This window comes from Macrobrachium rosenbergii, chromosome 25 (assembly GCF_040412425.1).
Source record: "Macrobrachium rosenbergii isolate ZJJX-2024 chromosome 25, ASM4041242v1, whole genome shotgun sequence".
Lineage (NCBI taxonomy): Eukaryota > Metazoa > Arthropoda > Malacostraca > Decapoda > Palaemonidae > Macrobrachium > Macrobrachium rosenbergii.
This window is the reverse complement of record NC_089765.1, coordinates 43,026,712-43,039,125: the sequence shown is the minus strand read 5'-3', so window position 1 is coordinate 43,039,125 and position 12,414 is coordinate 43,026,712. Positions and strand designations below refer to the sequence as shown.

Here is a 12,414-nt window from a genome sequence, read left to right as displayed (position 1 = left end):
TATGGTATTCCTTAAACTTCATAAATTTTATTTTGAAGGGTTACCTGCTGACAATTTCAAATCCTAATTTGAATGTCTTATTTACAAATATAAATAATAAAGCCTTCAAGTCCTCATCTTTTGTTCCACCACATACCTCAAGTTGAGTCAGGTACTGAATAGCAGTTAGTATAGCTGGGACATCCCAGTCTCGATGTTCCGTGACACATCGGGTAGATTGTAAGAGATATGCTGACTCAACAGATCCAACCCCAGTCAAGAAACCAGTTACATTTCCAAAGTTTTCATTAGACACTAATTGACTATCTGGGATTACATTGAGCCTGAGAAGAGAACATTTAAAATAAATCATTTAAAGAAGGATGCCAAAGCAATCTGTACCAACAAATTTCATATTGTTTGTTATACATAATACATATTCTAAAAACATAGATACAGTAAAATATACAATCCCTGATCTCTTTCCTCATTCAAGTTCTTAGTCAAATGTGCTGATTACTGCTATCACTCAAATTTTAGTTAAATGTTCAAACATATGAATCAAAAGATCCAAACAATGTTCAAACATATTAAAAGTAAAGTAAACAGGAGACAATATTTTATCACTGAAAATTTAAAATTATTAATTTGTGTATGTAAAGTTTAAAATATATATAAACAGCCAATGATACTCTAATTAGTTCTTTTCAATTAAATCCATCAGCCTCTCCTAGGTTAGTTGCATGGGAAATATTTTCCACTATTACCCATGAATTTATACCATGCTTATGTAGTAAACACAACACTTCTGCTTTATTACCATCAAACGAACAAAAACCTGATGCAAATTATGTGGTCGCTGTCAAAACTTCCTAATTAAAATTTCTTGTCCACAAACATGTCAACAGACAAAATTTATCATCTGCACTGAAGAGGATGCATATGCATTTGCGTTTAATAAAGCACCACAAATACTAGTCCCAAAGTGCAGCCGATTAAAATTACAGGGTTGTTTCAAAGGTGGTGTTTTGGCGTAAATGATGTTTATGTCAACAATAAGGACAAACACTTATACAATGCAGATGGCCGTAAGGTTCATTCTTATCCATTAAAAGATAAAAATGTCATCTCTAATAAACTAAAACTTCTTGAAAAGACTTAATTGAAAATATTAAGATTCTGAGGAAATTTCAGTGTTGAAGGTTTGAAAAAATTAATTAATAGATTTGTGTCTAAGGCTTGTCATTCACTTTGGTAAAAGTACCAAATTATAATGAAATCTATTTTTCCTAACATACAAACCTACACTTTCATATATGGAGTATTCCTTGTTCATTGCTATGCTCAGCTATTTTAGACACATCTTTACAAAAACAAAATCCTAACACTACCTCGGGTATATCAAGCAGCAGCCTCTTTCCAGCTTCACGGATGGAGGCTATCTAGCAACTGCTTAGAAAGAGAGGTTTCTCAAGAAGCTGCAGCAGTCATTGCTGGCCTTCTTAAGCCATCCTCCTTCAACCTGCAGCTGTGAAGGATATGGTGAAATTCCTTCTGTTCCTGAAACACGAGCAACATCTTTCTGTGTCAGCAATTAAAGGCTATAGGTCCGCCTTCTCCGGGGTATTGAAATCAAGAGGCATAGACCTGGCTGTGTCACGGGGAATTGTCAGACTTGGTGAAAAACTTTGAGAAGAGTTGCTAACCCAGAGACTTAAAACCACCAAAATGGAATGTCACCTAGGTCCTGCTTCACTGAGAAAGGCCCCCTATGAACCGATCAGACTGGGTCTTGACCCTAAAATCTGTGTTCCTCTTGGCATTGGCATCGGCGAAGAGGGTGGACAAAATTCACGCCCTCTCATATGATTTCACTCACACCTGTGGTTGGACGTCAGTGGGGTTTACTTTCCTGCTGGAGTTTGTAGCGAAGACTAAGAACCCCCCCAACACATGACCCAAGGTTCAACGGTTTTTCCGTTCCCTGACTCAAGGACTTCGTAGGGTATTAACAGGACAAAATGGTGCTGTGTCCAATCAGGATTTTAAGAGCCTACCTAAACGGACAGCCCCTCCACAGGCCAGCCTGCCATAGGTTATTCGTAAGTACAGGGCAAGAAAAGAGGGAGATGTCAAAGGACACCATCTCCTTCTGGTTGAGAGAGGTAAAAGGGAAAGCATAATGTCTGAAAGGAAACGAGGACCTTGTCCCAAACAGGGCCAAGGCACACGACATTAGAGGAATCGGTAGTGTTCAAGAAAAACTGTTCAGTAGGACAGGTCCTTTGTACCTGGGTTTGGAAGCGCCAGACGACCTTCACCTCTTTCTACCTAATGGACATAGCACATAAGTCCTTAGATACATTCACCTTGGGTCCAACAGCAGCGGCACAAGTCATTTAAAGATGTAGAGCTCTAAATCAGCTCCGTCCAGAGGGAGAATCTTCGCTGTCTGGTTTTCACATCAAAAGTGAATACTGTTCACAAACTGACTCCTTACAGGTCTGGGAGGTATGAGGAATAAGGTACTTCATGTAATGGGAGTGATCGGCCTCCCACCTGTAGGTGAGGCTCCATATACAAAAGCGTAGGGTAGTATACGTGTCGGAACAAATACCAAATAAAAAGAGATTTGTATTTTTCCTAACATACAAACCTACACTTTCATACAGGTAAAGTTACCCTCCTCTTACCACCCTGCGTAGCCCGATCTCCCACTTCATCTGGGAAGTTGGTGCAGGGCTGTGCATAGACTGGTTCATATAATGGACAAATGGAGGGCAGCTTGGGTCAACCTAGTGGGTTCAAGATAGCGTTAGGATTTTGTTTTTGTAAAGACGAGTCTAAAACAGCTGAGCATAGCGATGCGCAAGGAATACTCCATATATGAAAGCGTAGGGTAGTATACGTCATTAGGCTATTTACAAAATATTAACATGAAAAGTGCCTTCCAAGCAATAAGCTTATATGTTCTGATGCTAGTGAAAAACCATATATGTTCTGATGCTAGTGAAAAACCAATGTAATTATAAATAGCAGAAATTAAATATTCAACAACCATTCAAAACTATACAATCAAATTCAGTGTAGTCACATGTGCAACTAACTAGTAGTAACTAGACCAAATCTGACTGAACATGAGGTAACACACCCATAATCAATAACCTAGCCCTTCCTAACTTTCTACAAAGTATTGTGCTTCCGACTTGTTTCAAACTGTATTTAATACAAGCCCCTCGATCATACAGAGGCCTTATCCATGATCAAAAGCAGAGACCATTAACTGCATAAAACAATGGGGATAATAACTACTTTTGCTAATGGGTTAAAGGTACATATGGCTGAGCGATCCTTTTAGCTGCTTCTTTCTACAAGACAACAATATAATTGTCTGGAATCATTTGGACTCAGAAATAGGATCTATATGATTGATAGGTTTATTTAAGAAGTCTTGAGATTCTGGAGACCTGTCTATCCTAAGGAGGCATTTGCATTCTTTTATTCTGAAATACTGTTCCCCAGGTTTACTTCTGAAGCAGACTCAAATCTTAAGTTGTTGGATAAAAATATGCATTCTACTGCTTTTTTTCTATTCAGATCTTATATTTAATCCTGGACACAGTTATTTGATTAGCTCATGAAGCATGCTTCGTAAAATTTTCATAACTCTGACCATCCTTCACAGTTAATCTTCCTGGACTTGCCTTCCACCAGTAGTACCAGAGTTAGTTTTGCCTTTCCTTTGTAAGGTTCAATATCACACTGTTTTCTGGAAATTTTATTCCAGCCATGACTTAAGTTACAGAGTGATCTACCTAGGCATATGGCTAAATCACTGAAATTTCAGAAGTTCAGCCTGGGTGCTAATGCATTTTTGTTGAGTAGGCCAACTTGTTTCATTTCATAATTTTGATTGTTCTATTGTATATTAATAATTTGCTTTTCTATGTTATTTCTCATATGGTTTATTTTTTATTTCTGTATTTTCTTAATATATTGGGCTTAATTCCTCTACTGGAGACTTCATCACTGAAGCCTTTGTTTTTCCAACTAGGGATGCTACTTGACTGCTAATAATAATAATAATAATAATAATTACAAACCATTTTCTCAATTTTCTCTCTATGGGGTTAGAAACATAAAATGAGTTCTCTCTACCCATCGCTCTCCTGTGATCTTTCTGCATGGTCTAGGTCTTTATCTATCCTCTTTCCCCCCGTCATATTTCCTCCCCGTAGGGGGGGGGGGGTAGCCCATCAGTGCACCTCATGCAGTGCACTGTAGGCATTACTTAAGGTTCTTTGCAGTGTGCCTTTGACCCCTAGCTGCAACCCCTTTCGTTCTTCTTACTGTTCCTCTTAGTGCAACTGTGAGGGTTTCCCCGTGTTACAACTTTCAAACCTTTTACTGTCAATTTCAGTTTTAGAGCTGAATGGCCTTTGGCCTAAATTCTATATTCAATTCAATGCATATTTCCTGGGTCTTCCTATAGGTCTTCATCCTGGTATTGATGCATCTATTGCTTCTCTGATAGGCTAATTGTTCCTCATCCCTCCTCATCTCGTCTAAACCGTTATATGTTCAAACAGTCTTTGAGATCAATTTTTCCACTGTAATCTGACCAAGAATCTTGACATTCTATGGCCACAACCTTCTAAAATTTTACTTAAATGTTTAAAATTGACTCATACCATACCTACTGTAAGTAAACATCATAGCAATGTCCCTTTACTCAGCTTTCTCGTACATGTTCACAGAAAAAATTGAAAACCAAACTATATGGCCACAAGACAATATGAAAAAATTGGAAAAGATGACTTTAAAAATTCAAAATGTATGTGCATCAATTCTCTTACAATTATATCCTCACAATTAACTTCAATATCATGGAATTCATGTAGGATTTGCCCTATATTCACAACTAACCATACTGTACCTGTAATTATATGTTCCTCAATACAATCATCAATCATAGCTTTAGCTTTACTTACTACCTATTTACATCAATACAAACTTAAAACCATTTGATACTTACAGTTTGTCTTTTGGAGTTTCAGCACCTGATATGAAGTTTACCCAGGGGGCCATTGGATCAATTATAGTTGACAGCCTTTCCACATTAGTTGCCATGTGAATAGTAATTCGATCTTTGTGGCATATGGTATTGCGCACCTAAAAATAAACAATTTGCTAACAATAAAAAAATAAAAAATATTAAATATCTTATATATTAATCAATAGGACTCCTAATACTGTATAAAAAAATACTGGAAGACAGTGATATGGATTACCTAACTTCTATTTTCCCGGATTACCTAACTTCTATTTTCCCATTTATCTTCAGTGAAAGTTAAGTGGCTACCTTAAAATAAGGAAACACCTTATGAAAACAAAGAAGACTTTCAAGTTGAGGTAAAAAAAAAATACTCCTTTTTATACTCTGTAATTAACAGTACATATCAATCATGTAAGTTAACAACTTTACTTACTAAATGATGAATAAAAGGGCATGAGAGAGCATAAATAAAAGATACATAAACATTTTTTTTTTCAGAAACTGTTAAGAATACAACATATTTATCACTAGCTAAAAGTAACACCTTAAGTTCTAGTGTAAAAATTTAAGTTCTAGTGTAAAAATTAACTAAAACTTTTATTTTTTCATTTGCAAAGCAATGATCTTCAAAAGGTTATAAACAGCCAAACTTCATGACTGCCAATGGTACTGGCTACATCATTTCTATAACTGCACTTGGGAGGTCAAGAAACTTTCCGTAATATGGTTTCATGACTTCACTATAAGCATCTTGGGGAAAATATTTCAGTATAACCTAGTTCCTGTGTTTCATAACAAAACCCATCAATCATACAGAGCCCTTGGGAGGTCTGGAGCTAATGTGGACAAGACATGCTTACTATATAGAGATATCATTTGAAGTCAGAATGTCTCTATACAAAGTGCTCTCGTCTTGTGGACAGAAGAAGCATCACAGGTAAGCAGATGATGTCACCAAACCTAAGATTGAACTGTCATTCAGCTGGGTATCAATTTATTTACACATTAATATAGTAGCGTATCTTCTGGCTAATGAGGGAGCAGGGGATAATAAAAAAGGATCTCCCCGACCTCTTATCTCTCTTATATAATGGTCTGCATAAAATCTGTTCCCTGAGATTTTATTTAAAAAAAAAAGAAGGAATACACCAATATGAGAGCAAAATAATCAAAATATGTTGTTAATCAAACTGTGTTTGACAAAAAATTCATTATTTTCCTTTAATGAGGAATCCTATTCCCAAAGTAGGTGTAACAATGAGCTACTCCCTATCACCCACCTGGGTCAACTTTTACACACAATTCTTTGAAACACCCCTTCTACCAAGCATATGGTTATCAGAAAAAAAAATATATAAAATGGAAGAGAGAAGTAATCAACATAGTTGCTTTAAATAAATGTGATAGTGTCAACAAGATTTAAAAATTGGTGGCAAATATGAAATGGCAAGGGCTGTCAAGTTCACACTCAAAACAGTAAAGACCTAGAAATGCTGTTCTTAAACTTTATGGTCAAATGAGACCTCAAAATTCCATGCCAAGGTATATAGAGAAATTTACAATTACTGTATTCCAAACATATTAATATCAATGAAGAAACAAATCAAGACTGTAAACAGTCCTCTTTAATGAATGCCAAAAAGCCATATGGTGGAGGCAGATACACTTAACAATATTAACCCTTTAACGCCGAAGCCCTATTTACAAAAACTTCTCCCGTATGCCAGCGGTGTTCGGTGAGTTAGCGCCGAAGCGGAAAAAAAAGTTTTTTAAAAAAATCACAGCATGCTTAGTTTTTAAGATTAAGAGTTCATTTTTGGCTCATTTTTTTGTCATTGCCTGAAGTTTAGTATGCAACCATCAGAAATGAAAAAAATATCATTATCATATATAAATATTGGAATATATGACAGCGAAAAAAAAAACTCGTATATAATTGTATACAAATCGCGCTGTAAGCAAAACGGTTAAAGCTGATGAGTTAATTTTTTTTTAGTTGTATTGTACACTAAATTGCGATGATTTTGGTATATAACAAATTTTAAAACGATCAAAGCAACACAGAGAAAATGTTATCACAAAATGATGCATGAATTTAACGCCTGGACGTAAAAAAATGTTTTTTCAAAAATTCACCATAAATCGAAATATTGTGCTAGAGACTTCCCGTTTGTTGAAAAAATGAAGCTAATTGATTGAATATTACTAGACTGTAAGTGTTTTAGTTTACAATTGCAGTTTTCGACCATTTCCGTCGAGTTAAAGTTGACCGAAAGTCGAATTTTTTCTATTTATCGTGATTTATATGGTAATATTTCAAAACTGATAAAAGCTACAACCATGAGTTATTTTTTGTTGTATTGTACATGAAATTGCACACATTTTCATATATAAAACTTTATGTAACGACTAATATAAAGCGGTGCAAATATTACGACAACGAGACGAAAGAATTTCTGAGATGTTCGGCCGAGTTACCGCGCAGATGTAAGGAAAATGTTTTTTTAAAAAATTCACCATAAATCGAAATATTGTGCTAGAGACTTCCAATTTATTGCAAAATGAAGTTAAACAATTGAATATTACTAGAATGTAAGAGTTTTAGCTTACAATTGCGTTTTTTTACCATTTCGGTCGAGTTAAAGTTGACCGAAGGTTGAAATTTTGGCAGTTATCGTGATTTATGTGAAAATATTTCAAAACTGATAAAAGCTACAACCATGAGCTATTTTCTGTTGTATTCTACATGAAATTGCGCACATTTTCATATATAAAAGTTTATGTAACGACTAATGTAAAATGATGGAAACATTACGACAACACGACGAAAGAATTTCTGAGATGTTCGGCCGAGTTACCACGCGCAGACGTAAGGAAAAAATTTTTTTTTTTCAGAAACTCACCATAAATCGAAATATTGTGCTAGAGACTTCCAGTTTGTTGCAAAATGAAGGTACATGATTGAATATTACTAGAATGTAAGAGTTTTAGCTTATAATTGCGTTTTTTGACCATTTCGGTCGAGTTAAAGTTGACCGAAGCTTGAAATTTTGGCAGTTATCGTGATTTATATGAAAATATTTCAAAACTGATAAAGGCTACAACCATGAGTTATTTTCTGTTGTATTCTACGTGAAATTGCGCACATTTCCATATATAAAACTTTATGTAACGACTATTATAAAACAGTGCAAACATTACGACAACGTGTGAAAGAATTTCTGGCGCTGGACGTAAGGAAAAAGTTTTTTCAAAATTCACCATAAATCGAAATATTGTGCTAGAGACTTCCAATTGGTTGCAAAATGAAGGTAAATGACTGAATATTACTAGATCGTAAGATTTTTAGCTTAAAATTGCGTTTTTTGACCATTTCGGTCGAGTCAAAGTTGACCGAAGGTTGAAATTTTGGCAGTTATCATGGTTTATATGAAAATATTTCCAAACAGATAAAAGCTACAACCATGGGTTGTATTTTGCTGTATTGTACATGAAATTGCGCACATTTTCATATATAAAACTTTATGTAACGGCTAATATAGAACAGTGCAAAAATTACGACAAAATGACGAAAGAATTTATGAAATTTTCGGCTGAGTTACCGCCCGTGCGTAAGAAAAAATTTTTTTTTCAAAAATTCACCATAAATCGAAATATTGTGCTAGAGACTTCCAATTTGTTGCAAAATGAAGGTACATGATTGAATATTACTAGAATGTAAGAGTTTTAGCTTACAATTGCATTTTTCAACCATTTCGGTCGAGTCAAAGTTGACCGAAGGTTGAAATTTTTTGTAGTCGACGTATGGTACATCCACTCGGCACCCAACAGACAATTTTAGTCGACGTATGATACGTCCAATAGGCGTTCAAGGGTTAAATGAACATAAGACAACCATCAATCATAATGAAATCAATAGTGTGACAGTCACCCCACCTTGGAATAAAAATCTTTGAAGTGGCAATTATTGACAAAATCCTCACCGTAAGTGGAAACAAATTTCCATAGGCTGGTCTCCATCAGTCAAAAATAAGATAGTTAGGAAGGTCAGATTACAGAGGACACGACTGACAACACAAGATAACAGCCTATTAAAAAGGATTAACAGAGCTACCCAACTATGTATAAGGTCTGCAAAACTGCTAAACAGAACAGAACACCTTTAGGGCCTCTTAAGGCAGGAAGTTTGCTTCCAGAAAACTAGGACTGCAATTAACAAACTTACCGAGCAACATCTAAAACAAAATGGTACTCGCAATACACAAATAAAAGCACAACACAACTACACTTCATCTATCGACCATAATATGAAAAGTATTCTAATTTTTTCCATATCAACATGAATATGTTGTACCCTTTTGTTACCATATCATTTACTAATGAAAAACAAGAAGTTTCAATAATGAACCAGAAACCTTTGCAGTTTGAAATTACCTAACAACACCTTTCACTCTATAAATAATACAATACCTGTATCACCACCACAGCCATAGACAGATTAAATTATAGTAATTATCCAATACACAATCCAACCCATAACTGACATGCAAAAAAAACCCAAGCAAAAAAAAAAAAACAAAAGATTTCTTACCTCTTCAATTTCACTGAGTACTGCAGCCTCATCAGTTATTAACCTGTCCAGTACAGCAGTAAGGAACTTTTGTTGACGCAGAATTGTCTGTTGATTTTCATTGGTATCTAATGAAAGATAAAAACAAAGAATGAACAAGACCGAAAAGCAATATGATCCAATCATAGGTCCCTATGAAAATCATACATGTATTCACTGATTACAGAAATGATTTGCAATACACAGCATAACATAACTTTAGCAGAGCATTTTGCAAAAAGAAATTACAGTATTAAAATGGGCGGGTTAAGGAATTTTGTCAAAAATTCACATTCAAGGTAAGTATATGAAGCAAAGTCAGTAAAGAATATGTAATAAATACATCCTATATCTCAGGTCTCTAAAATATAAGTGTTTTGATATTTAGTTTTCAATAAATTACCCTTAATAGTGTTGTAATACTTGAGATAACTTGTTAGTGCACATTCATTTGCTTAATCTGTGAACTGCCCCTAAGCTGCCTTTGTCATCCTTGAGCTTTATTCTTACCTAAGAGTGCTTCATTTTTCTAAACCTTGGGCTATCATTACTCTGAAACAGTCTTTCACACTCATGGTCAGGATTCTCTTACTTCAGGGTACATCTAAGCAATCTTTCCTTTACTTACTTTTATTTGTCAACTGATAATAAGTTGAAAAGTATATCTTAGTTTAACCAGACCACTGAGCTGATTAACAGCTCTCCTAGGGCTCGCCCGTAGGATCAGATTTATTTTACGTGGCTGAGAACCAATTGGTTACCTGCAACAGGACCTACAACTTATTGTGGAATCCGAACCACATTATAGCGAGAAATGAATTTCTATCACCAGAAATAAATTCCTCTTATTCTTCACTGGCCAGTCGGAGATTCGAACTCGCGGCCAGCAGAGTGCTAGCTGAGAACGGAACCCACTTGCCCAACGAAGAACTGTTAATGATTCCATATTTTCAAATTATTCAATTTTGTTTAATATACTGTAAATATTACTTTCTACTTTTCCTATTTTCATGTTTGAGCATTCTCATCCAAGGAAGCTTGTGATAGATGTCCATGGCTGTATGGCCTGTTCCATAAGAACATATGCCCATATGGTAAAAATAATAATAAAATAATAATTTTTCTTCAAATCAACAAGCTCCCACTTCTTATTCCCCTTGGGTCTTGATGAACATTCCTTTCAAATGCAGAACCAATACTTCTTGATGAACATTCCTTTCAAATGCAGAACCAATACTTTCCTTTTCCTACCTCAATCACTTTCACTAGCTTCTTCTTTAGTTACATCTCTGCAGTACAATTATAAATGTAGTCCATATTGATTTTTCTATTGAATCTAATCTTTTCCAAGCATATAGCTTATAAACCTACTCTCCAGTCATTTTTCTTGTTCATGTCCCATCAATGATTCTAAGAATAAGATTTGGTTATCCTCCTCTTCAACTTCTAGTTGAGACTTTTTTACCAATTCTCCTGTTTCAAAAATTCAGTTACTGCTGTCATTCATGACATTACAAGATGTCTATTTTCAAATACTGTACTGTATTGCAAACTATGCCTTTCAGTTCCTTTATAAAACAAAACAAAAAAATGGTATTCACTTCTCTTTTTGTTCCTTAGAAAAAAAAAACAGACAACCATTCATTTTTTTAACACAGCTGTCCGTGGTTCTATTAACAACGAGAATTTATAAAAACCAGAAGCATCAAAAATCAAGGACCCCATCTATTTTTCATATGTAAGTGCAACAGTAATAAGTGTACTGTCTCATTTTTTCAGAACAAATACCTAAAAACAATTCTTTACCAAATGAACACTGTGCCAGTAAATTTCACTGTTCCTACACGAATAGAAACCCTTGGTCTTTACATATGGGATTAACTCATTTTTCATTGTTTTTAAGTAAAAATCTGTGGATGAAATAATGTATGAACAATGTATGGGGCAAGTAAAAATTTCAGGAAGACATAAAAATTTAGAAAAGTCAACCAAGTTCACACTAACCTTTCTGGAATGTAACATCATTAAACATCAGCTGCAACAATGCTGGACCACTCCGTTTATATTCTCCTATGGAGTTTATCAACTTGTTAGCTTTAACTCTGATTCTCTCTGCACTGAATATGCTCTTAAAAAGTACATCCTGAAGCCATCTTACTCCTCTCTCATACTTCTCCATCTCCACCTATAAAATTGAGTTGAATAATTACAAAATATCTCGGCTATACCAAAGTACAATTTGTATAAAACATCAGTACATCATTTTTAATTTGGAATTTCATATATCAAACAAACATGACATTCTTAATTTGCAAATTTTAAATTCACAGATTTGGTTATATGTGGCTTCATTATAATGGTTACAAGAAAAATCCATATTTCTTCAAGACCTAAATTTCATAATCAATCAAACACTGAGAGATGGTACCCCTGAACCAGGAGGAACTACTGTAAAATACACCATACAAAATCCTTTAGTGTTTTATATCTTGTCCAGTATCAAATTAAGCGAAACTTTAAAATGTAGGTGTTCTTATATTACATAAGTGAAGCTATACCTCTATTCTCTTCTGTTACATTTACCATAAACCTTACTGTGGAATGCCACTATATTCAAAACAAAACCACTATACTAATTTCATTAAGACATGATGATAACTAAAATGTTACTGTTACTAGTTTAGTAAGTGCACCATAGTAATTCTACACTCTCAGGCAGTTCACCTGAAGGATCTGTTCTTAGGTAAAAGGTGAAATATTCAAGGATGCT

General features: G+C 34.8%; 1 protein-coding gene across 4 annotated transcripts in view; it reads right to left on the bottom strand.

Moving 5' to 3' along the window:
• Nucleotides 1-12,414, bottom strand: part of LOC136852614 (uncharacterized protein C05D11.1-like) — a 203,762-nt gene that overhangs the window by 12,986 nt on the left and 178,362 nt on the right. For all 4 annotated transcript variants that reach the window (XM_067127501.1, XM_067127498.1, XM_067127497.1 and 1 more), the window contains 4 exons: nt 11,649-11,829; nt 9,627-9,733; nt 5,015-5,151; nt 137-323 (listed from right to left, as the gene is read on the bottom strand). In XM_067127501.1, coding sequence (XP_066983602.1) covers nt 137-323; nt 5,015-5,151; nt 9,627-9,733; nt 11,649-11,829 — 612 coding nt within the window. The remainder of the gene's footprint in view (nt 1-136; nt 324-5,014; nt 5,152-9,626; nt 9,734-11,648; nt 11,830-12,414) is intronic.